Source organism: Amphiura filiformis, chromosome 7 (genome assembly GCF_039555335.1).
Source record: "Amphiura filiformis chromosome 7, Afil_fr2py, whole genome shotgun sequence".
Lineage (NCBI taxonomy): Eukaryota > Metazoa > Echinodermata > Ophiuroidea > Amphilepidida > Amphiuridae > Amphiura > Amphiura filiformis.
This window is the reverse complement of record NC_092634.1, coordinates 18,282,041-18,302,740: the sequence shown is the minus strand read 5'-3', so window position 1 is coordinate 18,302,740 and position 20,700 is coordinate 18,282,041. Positions and strand designations below refer to the sequence as shown.

Sequence of the window (20,700 nt, the reverse complement as noted above, 5' to 3'; positions counted from 1 at the left end):
ATAATTCACACCTTCTGTAGGTAACATAAAATGTGAAATCGATTAGCATTTTGAATGCGTTTTTATTGTAAATATATCAGTCCAAATTCAAATTTAACCATGCCCGTCAATGCAATGTGCGAGCAGTGGTGTCATGTTCACTCACACAGCTGTGCTAACCGCAAGTCAACACAGTGGCGTGGTGGGAAGTGCTTAAATCATCCTCTGGTAAACTGGTTTCCCTCCTAACAGTCCGGTCCGACTGTATGCCCAGGACACACCGCCGGGCCATCTTTATTTTAATTAAAATTGATAAAAATTATAATGGACCTGTCGTATTTTACATCAGTGCTCTTTTGGGACAACAGTTGGCTTTTTACATGTATACTGATCCAATACTTTTTTTTTGTTTTTTTTTTGAACAAGTTCATTAGGAATGTTGATATCAACTGTGAATTTTGTTCATTTTGAACAATTCCAAGTAAAAACGAAGTTGGTTTACTCACGTTTTAGTGACGTTTCACCACTACACTAGTGGCTTCATCAGACTGGCAACTCATCACTTCTGACTGCTTGCTTTTATAGGCAACAGGAAGCACCGTAGAGGGCGAAGCCGACAAGACCACCAGGTGGCTGAAAGAAGCCATCTGGATCCGCCGAAAAGGACAAGACACTCTAAACAAGGACGAGGGGGCCTACTCGCTCAACAACATCTTTGACCAACTCATCACGCCCTCTACGGTGCTTCCTGTTGCCTATAAAAGCAAGCAGTCAGAAGTGATGAGTTGCCAGTCTGATGAAGCCACTAGTGTAGTGGTGAAACGTCACTAAAACGTGAGTAAACCAACTTCGTTTTTACTTGGAATTGTTCAAAATGAACAAAATTCACTACTGATCCAATAGTTTTGGATTATTGCATCAAAATTATGAATCAATGTGATTTAGTGATGAAATATATTTCGATCTATATGCATATATTGGAAAAATGAGGACGCATTTCCTTTGATGCAATGAATTGACATTGATTGTAAAAACAAAAACACAAAACAAAAACAAACAAAAAATCTATAAACAAAACTAGTCACTCAATGCTGTATGGAGATGGCTTTCGAGCACTTATTATTTGCCTTGATTTGGGTCACATTTAGCGGTATAAACTGTTTTTATACAAGTATCAAAGAAACAAGGTATGTATATGCAAACATTTAGTATGTAAGCCTATAAGCGGTGACTCATTTGGTTTAATAATAATCAAGCGCTACAACTACAAAGATTATTATATAAATATTTAAACTTGGAATTTCCCAAACCTAGTCATGCAAAGTTCTTTAATCATATCGTATCATATTTTTAAATCACAAGGTTACCTGCACATTTAAATAGCAAATAGAGTATTGAGGTAGTGGGTAACAACATTAAGGGGTTAATAAAATCACAAGATTGGGCATGTATATTGTTTGGGTCACTATGTCTAGGTTTTAGAAATATCCCGTTTAAAACAGGGGTCAAAGTTTGCATGGGACAAATTTCAATGATAAAAACTACGAGCATGTTTTAAATTTTGACCCCTGTAGATGTAACCTTTGACATTTTCGCTGATAACTTGAAAACGGTACCGTCACAGATAGGTCAAACGATACTTTTCCTGAATTCTTATGACCTGAAAAATACATCGGTGTAGTGCTTAACACAATCCTACTTCCAACTCCAAATTACCTTTGGGGAAAAGGACCATATTCGGACAGATATGTAACATTAATTATGCTCTTGTAGTTTGTTTAAATTGATAAATAGTTTACATTCAAACTTTGAGGTTTACATACGAAGCCGGAACTACTTGCCACAAATGACTCCAGCCAGTTGACTTTGATTGCAGGTGTGTTCTTCCCATTCTACATGAGCACATTGCTGTAACGTGCTTTCAGTGCCATTGCACGAAACATCATTGTGTAAACTAGTTTCCCGGTCATGTCCAAACCTTGCCCCTCTATGAGCTTTTGCGCCATCAATGGGGAATCCAAGTTGCCGACATACTACCGCAGCCTCTTTATCACCCCACGAGGCATCACAAAGTGGTGTCCATTTGTCATTGTGAAACATTTCGACACGACCTTCGTAAGAATAATGGCCCCCAACAAGGCGAATGTCTTGTTCTAAAGTATATAAAGAGATTCATAAGAAAAATAAAAATAAGATAACTGTTTTTATTTTGAATAAATAAAACATATATGATGAAGGTAAATCTCCCAGCAAACACAGGTATGCGTTTTAAAACTTTTTTCCAAAATAAATTCCCGGGTTTAAAACGTTTATTGACACTGACCAAACTGGATTTGTAACCTATGCACTGAAACTGGCACTGTGTTGTTACATCATCTTCTTTTACTACCATTTTGCACCACATAACACACCTTACAACAAAATACACTTCGATTATTATAGCACATTAGGTTTCACTGCCTAAAGAGAATTGATAATTTCTCACCTCCTTTTTCAACCAAATCGACGGTAATAACTCTATAGTGGCAGAGGGATCAATATGTAACCACAAATTACCTCAGGCAAAACTCACTCCCTGGGAACTACCACACAAGGTCATTTTATATAACTCATTGACCCACGTGTGTCATTATTGCCTCTAGCTATAATGGTTATTCATTGACAGATACTAACCTCAGGAGGGAATTCATTTTTTGATCAATTCTCTTTAGGTAGTGAAACGTAATTCCAACCGTCGTTTTGTTCACCTCGGACATGTCGGAGGCTAAAGTAATTTCTACCCAGTTGGACACTTTTTAAACACTGAATTTGAATTGAGTCAAAGGTGATCCAATTTTGATTTATTTTTCTATATCATGATATGACTTTCATTATGGTGTAAGGTACGTGCCCAAATTCCTACAGAAAAGAGATTTTCTGAACCCCCTTGGCCACAAAGGGAGTAAAAACATGGAAAAGTTACAATGACCACTATAATGTATTGTGTTATGTAACACAACATTTAATTGTTTTCTTGCAACCTTGTTCGCCTATTAGAAAATATTATGTTTTTTTGTGTTTGCTGGGTTAAAAAGGTATAACAAAAAAATATATCTATGATTTCTGCCAGAAGTGAACATCTATTTCAGATATCCGCCTCACTATTGATCGGGAATCGAATAGGTGAATTTAATTTGTCTTTTACATAACATTAAAATACTCATTCCATACGCCAAACTAAGAAACTTAACTTCATGTAGAATAAGTTATTTTTGTTGTGTAGTTTATGAAAGCAAATAGCTGACAATGCTACTTACCACACGACACACCGACATCGCAGCATTGCGAGGACCAATAACATGAATAACGCCCCCGTACGTTATGTGGACATTCACGCAAGGCACTCTCATTACCAGTACATATGATATTGTTAAATAAGATTTCTCCAAAACCCTGTCCAAACCAAGACTCTCTATGGGCTTTTGCTCCTTCAGTAGGGAATCCAAGTTGACGACATACTACCATAGCGTCTTCATTCGTCCAACTGCAATCGGATACTCTACCCCATTCGTTATCATAATACACTTCCACCCGGCCTTCTGCTGCATGCCTGCCTCCAACCAAGGCAATGTCCACTAAAATATTTAGTTAAAAGCATAATTTATTGTTTCTTAAATAATAAAGTAAATAGCAGACCTGCCAATTTATTTTTTATTCTAATAAATGAAACAAGAGATACCGAATTTCATGGCCAAACTGCTGAAAGTAAGAAGCAATTCAATAACTCCAATAACTCGATAAAATAACTCAAAAGACAACATCACATAAGTCCTTTTATTTCAGCAATCTTCTGTTGATTTGGGGATTTGGAGCATTTTTGTAACCTTTAAAATACCAGATGGTTTGTTGTCATGGCAGCAAATGTTCGTTGATTCTTTTTATTTATATCTATTTTACATCTGGACCAAAGTATATGAACCTGCAAAGGAGTATCTAACAGAGCCGTGTACGAGCGTAAGGCTAGAAAAAGGCCTCTTGCGTTACTAATGGAGAAGGAAAACAATAACTACTTGCCACAAACGACTGCAGCCACCTGTCCATGGTTGCAGTTATGCTCTTTTAATTCTGAATGAGAACATTGCTGTAAACTGCTTTCAGTGCCGTTACACGAAATGTCACCGAACAAAACAGCTTCCGGTACCATTCCGAACCTTGTTGCATTCTGAGATTTTGCACCTTTATTTGGGAATCCAAGTTGCCGACATGCTACCAAAGCTTCTTTATCACTCCACGAGGCATCACACAATGTAACCCATCTACTACCATTACGGAATATCTCAACAGCACCTTCGTTAGAATAATTGCCTCCGACCAAGCGAATGCCTGATTCTGAAGTGTATGAAAAAATATTCTATACACTATTACACTAATTACACTATAGTGCAGTGTAATATGTGACGTGTCATGTCAAAAGGAGACACTTTTGGGCAGGGTCGTAAATGGAGAAATAGCCAAAAATCTGCCAAGGGTGATTTTTTAACAGTTTGGGCTTGTTGCGAATTTCTGATGTTATTTTAATAAACATTAAAATGTTAAAAAAATATTATTCTCTGATAGTTTCAGACCGAAATATAACTGGCATCTTGTATTTTTGAGACATTTTTCAAGGTAATTCCTACTCTCAACATTGTCAATAATATTTTTAAAGGCCGATATCTCAATTTCCAATTTCATAATACCATAACTTAATACGAACTCAATATCTTCGATAACAGCGTTGTGGAGCAAAATATCTCTAAATTTAAGATATGTAAAAACCTCAAAATTGATAACCTGCACCAAAAGTGTCTCCTTTTGACATGACACATCACATATATCACCAAAATATACCCTGTTGCAATTTTACTAATAATAGGAAAGTTATATATGAAAACCTGAGCGCAAGAAGACTGTAAAAAACTTTTGACGAAATTAAGTTGCAGGTGGTTTTGAAGTTATTGGATGAAGACAACAATAATTGACAATTTTTTTTTTACATTTTCCCCCTCCCCATAAGGTTCACGCGAGGGGTCAAGAGGGGTCAAAATGAAAAATTGTCCAATGTCGTCAAGAAACATGTCGAATTAACTCGTCTCATCACAACGATTACGAATATATATAATTTATCATACATTTTGAGCTACTTACCACGTGACACTCCGGTATCTTCACCATGATCGCATATATGATTTTTTCCCATCCATTATGCGAACATTCACTCAAACACTATAAGCTTTGGCACCTTCAGTAGGGAATCCAAGTTTATGGCAAAGATTTGATAACTATACTGACCACACAACACGCTGACACTGGTGTAATGATTGCAATGACCTATTCCCCACCCAGCATGTGGACATTCACTCAAGGTACTTTCATTCCCAGTACATAAAACTTCAAAGTACAATTTCCGTTTTCCCTTTCAAAATAGCCCCTCTATGAGCTTTCGCACCTTCAGTGGGGAATTCAAGTTGATGGCATGGCGAAGGTTTGATAATTCTACTTACCACACGACACGACATATCTTGAACGACAATCACCGCTTCTCCGTACATCATGTGGACATTCACTCAAGGCACTCTCATTGCCAATACAACGAACACTAAACATGAACTTCGCAGAAATCCTAGGTCCTATACCCTTTCCAAACCAAGACCTTCCATGACCTTTGGCCCCTTCAGTAGGGAATCCAAGTTGACGGCATACTACCATAGCGTCTTCATGGGGTAGATAATCACATAATATACCCCATTCGTTGTCATGATACACCTCCACTTGGCCTTCTGCTATATGCCTGCCTCCAACCAAACGAATGGCATGAGCTGAAATATATCAATGTGGTTTCCGTTGTGATTTAGATTAATTGAACAAGAACAAAAAACAGGGAAAATGCAATGGTAAGATTAGAAATGACCACTGACAATCTTTTGACTTCAACCACCGGGAGATTTGGCCTAACTAACTGTTAGTTAGCAGAGGAGAGAAATTACTTGAATTGTGCACACATCAGAATCTGGTTAAAAGCAACACCTTCTTCCAGCACAAATAAATCATAAAATGTATCCAGACAGTATGTACCGGAACATTGATTTTATTGTAACCTATCAGGATGATCTGAAGAAATTCCTCAATTGTAGTTAACTGTTTTACAGAAATAAGTTATGAGTGACCACACCCCAGTTCTTGCCAAATTAAGTCAACCAGCAAAAGCTAAACGAAAACAAAGACTTTTCATGTTATTAAACTATGTGACGCTAAAATTGCAAGGGAATTCGAAGCTGAGAGCATAGGCATGATAGGTGGAGCACTGGTCCACATGAAAAATGCAAATCGTAAAGAACTCTGGTCTACATTCAGAGACACTGCATATCAGATTACGAAAGAGACAGTGGGATTTAAGAAAGCCAACATGTCCTAAGTCGACGAAATTTGGCAGGTGACCAAAGGAAAAAGGTCAGGATAGCAAGAAAATTAATGATGAACAAGATTTACGCGCATTTTGATGCCCCATTTGTCAAATGTCATGCAATATTAACAACATAGTCGTGTTTTTAAAGTATAACACCCGAATTAAAAATTTGCAGTTTACAGCGACGAATTACAACAGTATTTTGGCACGTTTATTCCTTCATAAATATCTTCGCACTGACTTCAAATTAATACAAATAGCTGCAACTTTTAAATTCGGGTATTTTTCTTTCAAAACACTGCTGTGTTGTTAATATTGAACAAAATTGGACAAATAGGGTATCAAAAATGCGCGGAAATAAATCCTCCTTCTTTTTATGTTGAAATATTGTGAAAACAATATTAGTTCAGTTCTTAAGGTGTATTTATAACAGATTCATTACTTTTTGTGCATACTTTAGTTGGGGAATAACCCAGCAAACACAAAAGTTATATTTTGGCTTTTGGTTTAGGTAAAACGTTTTAATAACATTAAAATGTCGGGTTATATAAAGGTCATGATAACGTTTTAAAACGTTTTGTATGAAAACAAACTACAACAATATTTTTTAATGTTTTCAATGTTATTGTAAACTATTTTTGTAAACATTTTTGTCAAATATTTTGTCAATACTTAAAAAACATTATGTTAAAATATTTGAACCCAGCAAACACAGAAATGTTCTTAAAATGATTTTTTTAAAACATTTTAATAACATTAAATATCGGGTTGTATAAAGGTCATGAAAACGTTTTTAAAACGTTATTGCAAATATTTTGGGCAAACATTTTTTGCAAAATATTTTTTCAACCCCAAAATAACATCCTGTTTAAAATGTTTTGTATCAAGTTTTCAAGAATGTTTTTGGAATGTTATCAAAACGTTTTTATATCCTATATATAACCTGACATTTAAACGTTTTCTGTAAAACATTTTTGTTTGCTGAGCAGTAGATTATCAAAAAATGTTTTTTCCGGTTATGAAACCGTTTTATACTCTTAATATACCCTTTATATAACCCGACATTTAAACGTTTCTGACAACCTTTTATAACCTTTTGCGAATGATGTCGAAAACGTTTTGTGTTTGCTGGGAAGCTAGTACAAGAACTACTTGCCACAAATGACTCCAGCTCCTTGAGTTAGATTGCAGTTATTGTCCCTTAATTCTGAATGAGAGCATTGTTGCAACATGGTTTCAGTACCATTACACGAAATAACATGGGGCAAAAAAGCTCCCAGTTCCATTCTGATCCTTAATCTATTCTGAGCCTTTGCACCTTTAGTTGGAAATCCAAGTTGACGACATGCTACCATAGCTTCTTTGTCACTCCATGATGCATCACAAACTGGAAACCATCCAGCATTTCCATTTCTTATATTAAATATCTCAACGCGACCTTCGTTTGAACTATGTCCATCAACTAGACGAATTGCGGCTATAGAAATACAAAAACATGGCGAAATATTATATATTTTTGTTTTATTTAGTTTGCTACATTAATGAGACGCATATTTTTTTGCATCATTACACGAAAATTTGTTATGGAGGTGCATAATCATGATAATGATCAAATCTCAATTTGGAACATCGCAACTTCTGAGTACTGCAATGGATGATGCACGCCCTCTGTTGTTGATTGGTTACGATGTTGACCCCTATGTTGAACTCAAGAATAGCTTGGAGAGTAAAATGGCGACATGTAGCCGATGAGATGTTTCTCGAATTCGTCCGAACTACTGTGTAATGTTTGATCCTAAAATAAAGGGGATCTTGTTCGGCGTATGATACGGAGATCTATGGGATTAGCTCCGGATGCTACGTGTGCTGTTAAATGGCCTACACAGCTGTTTTCGCCAAAGGTTTGATAAACATTTGTGCAAATGTTTGTCAAACGTTTATAGTCAAACGGTTTATAAACGGACAAGGAGCCACACACTAATTAAACGGTTTTTTTAACGTTTGTCAAATGTTTATGGAGCAAAATGTTTGTCAAACATCTTTTATTTGTTTTACAAATGTTTGCCAAACGTTTTTAAACGTTTTTAATTTTTGGTCAAAAATGTGATTTTGGGTAAAAAATGTAATTTTTGGTGAAAATGTGATTTTTTGGTCAAAAAAAAATTGATGTTGGTCATTTGATCAAAAATGTGATTCTCGGTCACATGTCCGCCCTGTCCCCCACCCAAGCTCATGCTTGTCATTAATAATACCACAACTAAATCGGATAAACTTCTCAAAGGACGTTCATCACCCGGCCAGCAATTTTATACTATCAATAAACTTCCAACCATGTTCCAAAACCAACCTTCCTAGTTCAATTATTTCAATCAGAATTTCACTCCTCTAGTAATGGTGACAAATGAGAATCGAAGTAACACTGTATTATCAATATCATAACTACACCTTTATCACCTTGACAGTTCCTCATTTGCTCGCCCTATTCCTTTTTAAAGGATTTTTTTATATTATTCGTAGCAATGAGAGGATCAAACGATAGAACAAACTTTAAATTTGGGCCCCATTATGACCTTCGACCCCTAGTGGGAAGCGTAAGGGATATATAAAGAATGTTGTGTGCTATAATTAAAGACAGAGATAAAAATAATTTATCGCGTCTGACGTCATCTGTCAATCAAATTCGAGCACGGTTTGTTTACAAGTGTCGTGATGATGACTTGCTGAACGCGGCGACCTTCAAACATGCAAAGCATCTCAAAAGTTAGGTCTTGATAGTAGGAAACTTTCTTTGGCGAAGGTACCATATCAACAATGCCTAGAAAAGCTGCTTTTGCCTTGTAAAAGTACGTAATTTTTCGCCATTTGCTGCTATTCCTTTTCTCCGATCAGCACCAGATAGATCGATCTTCCTTTTACGCGCTATTAACATGTGTAAACCAATCAAAGATCGTAATTAACAGTGACATCAAACGCGATAAATTCTTTTTATCCCTGTCTTTAATTATATTAGCACAGATCTTCACGGTGATTTTGAATCTATAGTTGAGATGATACACAGTTCCCGACATTTGGAAGCTTACTTTAAAAATAATATGGCTGTGTATTGTTATTACATGTTACAATACACAATGAGTGACATCACCATTTCGAGTTACCGGGTTATTTCTGCATGGATCCATGAGGTCAGATATTTGCGATACTGCCATTTTTTTACTTCTAAGCTTAGTGTTTATTAAATAATGTTAATCGGTAAAAGGTAAGGTGGTGTTTTGTACTCAGATAAGATAATGTGTCTTGCTTACCACATGACACGCCAGCCTCGTTTCCTTGTCTACAGGAATGCCTGGCAGATCCCCAATGCGAGCATTCACTTAACATCCTATGATATTCGCAATGAACACCATCCATTATAATAGGTCCATAACTCTTTCCAAACCGAGAACCCCCATAAGCTTTGGCGCCCACATACGGGAATCCAAGTTGACGACATACTACAGCAGCATCATTATCATCCCATCCATCATCACACACTGTACCCCATTCATTATTGTAAAACAACTCAACACGACCTTCGTATGAGTAATTGCCACCAAAAAGGCGAACTTCAGGGTCTATAGCACAATCGAAAGAAAAGTCATATAACTGTGGTAATGAAAGGTCGCCAACTGTCGTGTCATTATTGCAACATCGAATATTAATTTAGCTTCTTCATTTCTTTACTTAACTTCTTTATCTGTAATTTCTCCATTCGTCTGTGACTTCTCTTTTTTCTTTTACCGTTCTTTTTTTCTCTTCTCATAATAATTAGTTAAGTTGTTTCCTTTACATCATCATCACCTTCATCTCTCCACTTTTTTCTCCTCTTCTTTCTGTTTCTCTTTCAAACTTGTGGGTTTTTTATATATATGAACAAGAAAGATACTGGTATCTACTTGCCACAAATGACTCCAGCCAGTTGACTTTCATTGCAGTTGTGTTCTACCCATTCTCCATGAGCACATTGCTGTAAATCGCTTTCAGATCCTTTGCACGAAACATCATTACGTAAACTAGTTTCCTGGTAATGTCCAAACATTGCTCCTCTCTGAGCTTTGGTATCGTCAATGGCAATAGTATACATGGCTGTAGGGATATATTGAACATTCATGAGCCCTTGAATATTAATGAGGTAGGCGTGGCTAATTATCATATTTAACGCTCGAAGTTCTGACCATCAATGCTCGAAGTTCCGACCATCAACACTCAAACGTTCAACTTTTTTGGGGGGTGTTCGTGTCCCACGTTTGATTTTGGGACGTTCAACTCATCATATTTGACTTCTGGGACATTCAGCCTCTAAACTTCGGACATTCAACCTAGAAACTTCGGACCTTCAGCCTCTAAACTTCGGACATTCGACCTTGAAACTTCGGACATTCAACCTCGAAATTTCGGACATTCGACCTCGAAACGTCGGACATTGAATATCCAAAGTTTAAACGTTCGACTCGTTCGAAACGTCGGACATTGAATATCCAAAGTTAAACGTTCGACTCGTTCGAAACGTTCGTTAAAAACTAACATATCTCAAGTTTCTTCTTTCTTGACCATTATTAAGGGAAATGAGCGAATGAGCATTGAAATGGGCGAATGATCAATGTCCGACGTTTCGAGGTCGATTGTCCGAAGTTTTGAGGCTGAATGTCCCTAACCATATTCTTACTACTAATGGGGAATCCAAGTTGCCGACATACTACCACAGCTTCTTTATCACCCCACGATGCATCACAAAGTGGTGTCCATCCACCACGGTGAAATATTTCGACACGCCCTTCGTTAGAAAAATGGCCCCCGAAGACACGAATGTATTGTCCTATAGTTTAAAGAGATTTATACGAAAAATAAGATAACGGTTTCTATTTCTAACAAGCAAACGCCAAACAAACAACATTCCATAAAAACGCGATAGTTAGCTTATGTGCTTACTATCGAGCGCTTTTAAAACAAATATGAAGAACCCCATCCACAAAATTTTGATCAAATCATCGATACACATAGTTATATATGAACATATAAACCTGCAAATGTGTGTCTCAACCCCCATTAGCTCAGTTGGTAAACCACCGGACTGTGGTACAGTTTCATGTTTTCAAAGGCGCTCGATAATAAGCACATAATGCTAACTATCGACTTTTTACGGTATACCGTATGTCATGTATGTTGGAGGTAATAGGTTGTTTCAGCAAACACAAGTATGGTTTATAAATGTTTTTAAACATTTTTGCAAATAGAATCACAACGTTTGATTGACATTTAAATGTTGTGTTATACAAAGAGCATGCATAGTAATGTTATAAAACGTGAACATCAAAATGTTGTCACGATATAGGTAAACGGGTAAAAGATCAGGTGGGGTTATGTATTTGGCAACGAGAAGATAAACGTTTATCATTTACCACATGATATTCCAGCCTCGTTGATGTGACTGCAGGAACGCATTCCCCATCCTTCATGCGAGCATTCACTTAGTAACACATGATCATGATTGCACTGAACATCATACAGAAGAACAGGACCATTTCCTCTCCAAACCGAGCATCTCCATAAGCTTTGGCGCCCTCATAAGGGAATCCAAGTTGACGACATACTACAGCAGCGTCACTATCATCCCATCCACGATCACACACTGTACCCCATTCATTATTGTAAAACACTTCAACACGACCTTCGTGTGAATAAGTACCGCCAACGAGGCGAACGTCAGGTACTGCAGCACAATTGAAGGAAAATCATATACATTTTTCTAATGAATGTCATTTCTCGTCCCATTATAACAACATAGAATATTTGAGTTCTTGATATCCTAGTTTTACTTCTTTATCTGTACTTAACTTTCGCCATCCGTATACATGCTTCTGCATCTTCTCTTTTCCCTTCTTCCTCTTGGTGATCATAATTATTTTCTCTCTCGGCCCCTTCTCACTTATTGTTCTTTCATTCTTTTTTCATCATTAAAGTCATTTTCCCTTTGCATCATCATCATCATCGTCATCATCATCATCATCATAATCATCATCATCATCATAATCATCATCATCATCATCATCATCCTCATCATCATTAGCCGGTTCCTTTTCTTCCTTCAAATCCGGGGTGGTTGAATTTTTGAATTATCATTTTACTCAAAATTTGTGTTCTTTGAATACATGCTCTTGGAGCTCTTACTGCAGATGCTCGAATTGCAGGCTTATTTAATTTGGGATGGGGCTGTGATGTTTTTTGGGGTTTTTTTTCCCATAAATTGTTTTCAAATATCGAAAGGTGGGATGGTCCTGGAGGTGATTTTGCACCTGTTTGTCCCATTCTTTTCGCTGGCAATTTATTCTATTTACTTTGTCTTGATTAGTATGTGCAATATTTATATATAATATATTTGTCTTTGCCAGTGATGAAGCATAATAAATAAATAAATAAATCATCACCGTCACCACCTTCTACTTCTTTTTTCTCTTTCTGTTCCTTTTTTACTTAAAAATAATAAATATTCTACATTCAAACTGTCAGGTTTTCATACGAGCAAGACAGCCCTACTACTTGCCACAAATAACTCCAGCCATTTGACTTTGATTGCAATTATCTTCCCCCCGTTCTGCTTGAGCACATTGCTGTATTGTACTTTCAGCGCCAGTGCACGATACATCATTGTGGAAACCAATTTCCTGATACAGTCCAAACCTGGTTCCTTTCATAGCTTTGGCGCCATCAATGGGGAATCCAAGTTGCCGACATACTACCGCAGCTTCTTTATCACCCCATGAGGTATCACAAAGTGGGGTCCATCCACCATTGCGAAACATTTCGACACGACCACTGTTATAAGAGTGTCCTCCAAAGAGGCGAATATCTTGTTCTAAAGTATAAAAAGAAACATTTTATTTTATAAGATAACTTTATTTCCAGACAAGTAATCGTGGGCTCAAAATTACAAGGTTCTAAAAGATATTTGTTGTTTTTAAAATACAGCAGTTTTAAGTTCACCAAATGATTGAAAAAAAAACCCGACAATAAAATATAAACGGAAGTGACCTCTTGAAACAAGTAATTGCAATGCTTGGAAAAGGATGATTTCAAAAATACCATTATCTCCAAAACACCAAAATTTCGAGTCCATGAAATAGCAAACAAGTAAACAAATCGCACAATGGAGGGGGAGGTAATGGGTTGTTCAAGCAAACACAAGTCTTTAAAATATTTTAAAACATTTGTCTGAACCAAATCAGAACGCTTTAATCACATAAATACTACACACTAGTATTAAAAAGGTTATATTTTGTGAACACTATTATATATAACGATATTAAAAAATAAAAGAGAGAGAGAGAGAGCGAAAGAGAGAGAGAGAGAGAGATGGAAGATGGGTGAGAGTATGAGATTGTCTCGGGTAAAAACTCCAATCGATCACAATTGGTGATTGGGCCCACAATGATGTTGGGCAGGTGCGTTTAGGTGATGTGATCTATGATATGTGCATCCGTTTTCTTTATTGTGCAAGTTCCCCTGCTCAGTCGACAATAATATTGGGGCACAATTTGCGATTGTTTGAATATTCCTTATGGTCTATTTTGGCCCCAAAATTAACCTCCTTTTGTTCCATTTAGTATAATAATAATAATAATAATAATAATAATAATAATAATAATAATAATAATAATAATAATAATAATAATAAATAATAATAATAATAATAATAATAATAATAATAATAATAATAATAATAATAATAATAATAATAATGCGCGCCTCACAGCTATAATTCCATCCTAAAGTTAAAGTTATGTTATTTAAAGTTATCTAAATAATAAAAAATTAATAATTATGAGTATCTAAAACTCATAAGCTTTCGGGTCTCTGGCCTCAGGTCCGCGCCAGGGGCTGACTCCTGGATCCACCAGAGGCGTACCGAAAGGGGACAGGAAGGAGGGGAAACAAGTGTGCTCCACTGGCTCGGGACAAAATTGACAAAAAGTTGTAATGTAATCTTCCTTTTGGTCGATTTTAGGACACAATAATTGTCCTCAAGTTGGACCATTTTACCATTGAAATTGAATACTTTTCGAGTGCTTCGCGCGCATGTGTCCTGGTAAATATTTGTAGCAGAAAATCAGAAATTTTGCAAGGCGAGCCCCAAGACCGTTTGAGCTCACGCTTCGCGCTCGACAATTATCCCCTGAGAAAATGGTCTAGCGACGGCCCTGTAAACTGAACTAAAATAGAAAAAAGGGTTGATAATTGTTTATACATACCACACGACACTGAGGCATCACTGCCGTGAGGGCAGGAATGATATACATATCGATAATAAACCTCCATGCATACACGATACGAACATTCACTCAATGCACTTTCATTCCCAGTACACAATACATCTTGAAGTAATACACTGTCCTTTCCTATTCCAAACAATGCCACTCCATGAGCTCTGGCCCCTTCAGTACGGAATCCAAGTTGACGGCATACTACCATAGCGTCTTCATTCGTCCATGAATCACCATCTACTGTACCCCATTCGTTACCATGGAACACCTCTACCCGGCCTTCTGCGCGATGTCTGCCACCAACCAGACGAATGGTGTTTGCTAAAAATAATTAATTAATTAAATGTTATATCTGTCTTGGATGTCTTAAAATTACAGGGTGTGCCATAAAATAATTATCAAGTGAATGAATTTGGACATGTGTCGACAAATAACCATTGGAATCAAATATTTAAGAAACGTCTCGCAGCTCATTTTATTGTGCATCATATACACGCAAAATTTGATTTGATTCAATTGACCGGTTGTAAAGAAATCAGCGATTACATAATGCGCGCACCAATGCAATCCATTGCAAGTTTGATCAACAGGCGCTTATATTCGCTCACCCTTTCCTAAAGTTTATGTATTTCATTAAATTTAGCCCTCTTTATCTTTGTTATAAACTGATGGTGGTATGTTATTCATGCTTTTACTAAACATGCTGAAGGTGAACAACCTGAACATTTGTTTAAACGTGTGGAACATGATTATGGAAAGTTTTTCCTACACAAAGCGCGCTGTTGGGAAAGATCGGCGAGGAAATCTGCTCGGTGGAAAAATCATCTGTGTTATCTATTGAGATGCCGGAGCACAGGACTGACCCCCCCTAGTATAAAATTGAAATCATCGGTAAAAGGGATGGAAGCGTCTAACATCTTGAGGAAGACTGAATCGAAACTTCTAGGGGAGAGGATCAGGCAGACTGTTTTTACGTTAGGAGTGATTAAACGCCAGTGTGAGGAGTTGGAAACAACAATTAGATCTCAAGTTTCGCGCGATTTGGCCAATAGATTGGCGGAAGTAGTGGAAAGGTCGCGTGAATCGGAACACCGGAAGTGCAAGATGCGTCAAGTAAACAAATATGATCGGCTACGGGAAAAGTCATCGCCTGTGTTAGATACCACGTTGAGTCAACAACAAGAACGTTGGGTGGTAAATAAGTCGGATCGTGAGTTGAATGACGACGAAAAGAGCCTGTTAGCTAAAGGTATGAACTATGCTGTTTCCCCCACATCTATCCCCACCATTGATTTGATCACTGGTGTTGAACTGGCATGTAATAAGCTTACTGATAAGACTGAAAAAGACCAAGTCAGAGCCGAGGCTGTGAAAGTCATAGGGTCTAGTCATGCACCCAAAAGTAACTTGACCCCTGGTGAAAGAAAAGCCATGAAAGATCTCCGTACTGATGAGAGTGTTACTATATTACCCAGTGACAAAGGTCGGTGTACAGTTGTTCTTAATACCACAGACTATAAGCAAAAAGTTGATGATCTGTTGAGCGATGCTAACACTTATACCCTTCTCAAACGAGACCCCACTAGCAAGTACAAAGAACAATTAAGAGGGATCTTGAAAAGACTTTGTGATAGTGATCGTATTACGAAGGCTCAATACTACCTTCTCATGCCCTCGTCTGATACTGTGCCTCGCTTTTATGGCTTACCGAAGGTACACAAACCATTGTGCCCTCTGCGCCCCATCGTCTCGTCAATTGGGTCGGTCACTTACCAAGTGGCAAAATTTGTTGCGGACATTATTGCACCACTAGTAGGCCAATCCCCACATCACATTAAGAACTCTGCGGATTTCGCTGAAAGAGTGGGGAACCTCACACTACATGAAGGTGAAATCATGGTGTCGTACGATGTTACCGGACTGTTTACTAACACCCCAGTTCCGGATGCCCTCCGCATTATCAGGAGGAGATTGGAGGAAGACGTCACCCTCCCTGATCGCACTACACTGTCTGTTGATGATGTTATGGAACTTCTTACGTTTTGCGCCACCTCCACATACATGATGGGATTGGGCAAAATCTACCAACAAAGAGAAGGTTTCGCGATGGGATCTCCGGTCTCGCCGCTCGCATCCAACATTTTCATGGAATGGTTTGAGGTCCGCGCACTAGATACTGCTCCCCACGTACCATCCTTCTGGGCCCGTTACGTCGATGATACTTTCGTTGTAATTCGCGAGGAATATATCGACGAATTCACCACCCACATCAACAATATTTCGCCCACCATCAAGTTCACTATGGAACGGGAGGAAAACCATCAGCTTCCTATGCTCGACACCCTTATTCACAGAAAGGACACTGGCTCTACTAAAATTACCATCTACCGCAAGCCCACACACACCGACCAGTATCTGCTCATGGATTCGCACCACCCACTTCAACATAAGTTGGGGGTCATCAGAACATTGGTTCATAGAGCAGAGTCATTAGTCACAGAAGAAGAGGATAAAGTCCTGGAGTTGGAAAAGATCCAGAAAGTGCTAGGTGTGTGTGGCTACAAACGGTCACATTTCGCAGTTGCAAATACACACAATCCTCCTAACCGTCAACCTTCAACTACTGCTGTTTCCAAGGGTTCCATCACCCTTCCCTATGTTAGGGGAGCGTCTGAAGGACTTCGCCGCATTCTGTGCAAACGCGGTATACAAGTGCATTTTAAGCCAAGAAATACTCTTCGGCAATTCCTAGTATCACCAAAGGACAAAATCGACAAGACTGAAAAGTGCCATACTGTGTACAATATCCAGTGCCAGAATTGCAATGCTGCTTATATCGGCGAGACCAAGCGCCCCCTAGGCATCAGAGCTTCGGAGCATAGGCGGGAGCCCTCCCCTGTAGCGGAACACGCCAAGAAAACCGGTCACTCTATTCCTACAACGGATGCTAAAATCCTGGATACAGACCCTTCATGGGTGGGCAGAGGAGTCCGGGAAGCGGCTCACATCAGACAGAGCAGGAGTAGCTTGAACAGGGACGGCGGCCGGTACTACCTACCAGCAGTTTACACCTCGCTATTGAGACGTCCTGCACCGTCTGACGGTGCTGAGTCTCAATAGCATACCCAACAGCGCCCCCACGTGTTTATTGGGGCTGAAGAAAGTCTAGCGAATTGCAGACAGAAAGCTACCAAAAGGTGAGCTAATTTAGCTGTTTGAGAATAAAGATCTGTTCAATATAACCTGAATATATCTTTCGATTTGCCTTCACATTGATACACAGTGGTTGAATTATGAGAAACTTAACATGGATTCCTGGAATTGGATAGCTATAACATACCGGCTTTAATTCTTCATGCTATAATGTTAAATGTCAAAAAACCGAGAAAGACATGATTAAGTTTGCAGCTTCAAATTTTTGATACTCTGCAATATTATGTTGAATGTTTTGATTTCTGCAATTTTCTGCAAATTTTGATTTCTGCAATTGAATTACCCTTCCCAGCTTTACATTACGTTTGGGAATTGGAAAGAACCTTCTGATAAATCATGCATGACTCAATTACAAATCTCTACATCCCTTTCTTCTTGTCTATTGATATTTTGAATAGTGTTTATCTTTCCTAATAGATAGCGCCCTGATCGATTCTTCCTGCATATCAATATGCTTCATTTACATTACATTACAGAGATCGGACACTAATCCCTACCATAACAAACCATGTATAGACTCTACATGCAAATACAGGTGATATAACAGGTCTATATTGCAGGATTAGATTAGTAAACTATGATCTATTTGCAAGTATTATATTGATTGAGCAGGAAAGATTTGATACTATTTTTTTGTATAGTAGTCTAGTTATTTCTTTCTGCAACCATAAGGCTGAGTTCACATAGAAGTATACGGTATACGGTATTCGCTATACGAAATACGCTCATTCGATCAGGCTGAGTTCATATAGGAGTATACTATGTGAACTCAGCCTGATCGAATGAGCGTATTTCGTATAGCGAATAGCGAGTATATCAGTTTACCCATTTTCTTCGTCTTATCAAATGCTTGTAACTTTACTTCTTGAGGTCACATTGCATTCAATGAGGTGTCATAATGTGCAGAATTAGATAGTGCATCTATTAAAAAATGAATTTACCCACATATGGTTTAGGTTTTTAAAATTAGGACGGTATACGCTGCACTAAAATCGAACACGCACGATTCCCACTATACTATACTATACGCAGGTATACGGCCTTTTCGAATAGCTCTTATGTGACCCGGTACTATGAAATTACCTTGCTAGATTTAAGCTATACGCGTGCACCTGCAAAGCGTGCATCGTATACCCGAATAGTATACTTCTATGCGATCGTAGCCTTATGTGACCCGGTACTATGAAATTGCCTTGCTCGATTTGAGCTATACGCGTGCACCTGCAAAACGTGCACCGTATACCCGAATAGTATACTTCTATGTGATCGCAGCCTAAGGCTGAGTTCACATAGAAGTATACTGATATCTGTATTCGCTATACGAAATACGCTCATTCGATCAGGCTGAGTTCATATAGGAGTATACTATGTGAACTCAGCCTGATCGAATGAGCGTATTTCGTATAGCGAATAGCGAGTATGTCAGTTTACCCATTTTCTTCGTCTTATCAAATGCTTGTAACTTTACTTCTTGAGGTCACATTGCATTCAATGAGGTGTCATAATGTGCAGAATTAGATAGTGCATCTATTAAAAAATGAATTTACCCACATATGGTTTAGGTTTTTAAAATTTGGACGGTATACGCTGCACTAAAATCGCACACGCGCGATTCCCACTATGCTATACTAAACGTAGGTATACGGCCTTTTCGAATAGCTCTTATGTGACCCGGTACTATGAAATTGCCTTGCTCGATTTAAGCTATACGCGTGCACCTACAAAACGTGCATCGTATACCCGAATAGTATACTTCTATGCGATCGTAGCCTTATGTGACCCGGTACTATGAAATTGCCTTGCTCGATTTAAGCTATACGCGTGAACCTGCAAAACGTGCAACGTATACCCGAATAGTATAGCTCTATGTGAACGCAGCCTAATGGGCCACAATGCGATAACACATAGTACATACATGTAATTAAGGTTAGCCGAGAGTTTTTCATGCGCTTGATTTCAGAGGGGCGTAAGTTCATAACAGAAACAGCCATGCAGAAAATGAACAAGCGTACCGGGACGTAGGCCTACTTACAATAGAATATTGATCCACGGTCAAGACATGAAAAGGCTATGAAACTTGGCTTAGCTCGGATGCCGGGGGGGGGGTGGCACAAGCCGTTTTCGGCAATTTTCACAAGGATTTTATAAATTTTAAAATTGATTGGGGCAATTTTGCATTTATAGCCTTGATATCTTTGATGAAATCAATGCTGCTATTCCCCTGATTACAATGTAAGGGTAGGCAACAACAACAATATCAAAAAGCAATTATTTGTAAATCGAATTTGGGATGAAAATCAACAAGACAGACTTAGCAGGCCTACAAATTTCTGAATTATATAAAGTGAAAAACAATCAATCACGATTCACTGCACTCAGCGAATCAATCAAATAAAACTAAAAAGAAAGGAGCAAGAAAGAATAAAGAAATAGTGAAAAGAGAAAGAAAGAGAGAGAAATAAAATGAACGAAAAGAAAGAAAGAAAGAAAGAAATGAAAAAAAAAGAAATGAAAAAGAAAGGGAGAAAGAAAAGAGGAAAGAAAGGCAGTAAAAATGAGAAAAAAAGAAAAAAAAAGGAAATTCAGCCACACGGAGACTCGAACCCACAAAAATAGTTCATATTAGATTGCCAGTCCAACGCTCTATCCACTCGGCCATAGATCAGCTTACGCAATTCACTGTTCTCAAACCGGATGATTTAACTGTAATTGGATGCAATTACATGATTACAATCGCGTCCGCATTATGGCTCTTAGAATAAACACGCATGTCGGCGCTGAAATTTTGAA

General features: G+C 38.0%; 1 protein-coding gene across 1 annotated transcript in view; it reads right to left on the bottom strand.

Annotated features, from left to right (window-relative positions):
* Nucleotides 1-20,700, bottom strand: part of LOC140157692 (uncharacterized) — a 107,070-nt gene that overhangs the window by 58,198 nt on the left and 28,172 nt on the right. The window contains exons 11-19 of the mRNA XM_072180931.1: nt 14,686-15,018; nt 12,981-13,292; nt 11,916-12,149; nt 9,706-10,014; nt 7,560-7,880; nt 5,502-5,816; nt 4,033-4,347; nt 3,276-3,593; nt 1,821-2,132 (exon numbers count right to left, since the gene is read on the bottom strand). Of these exons, the coding sequence (XP_072037032.1) occupies nt 1,821-2,132; nt 3,276-3,593; nt 4,033-4,347; nt 5,502-5,816; nt 7,560-7,880; nt 9,706-10,014; nt 11,916-12,149; nt 12,981-13,292; nt 14,686-15,018 (2,769 nt within the window). The remainder of the gene's footprint in view (nt 1-1,820; nt 2,133-3,275; nt 3,594-4,032; nt 4,348-5,501; nt 5,817-7,559; nt 7,881-9,705; nt 10,015-11,915; nt 12,150-12,980; nt 13,293-14,685; nt 15,019-20,700) is intronic.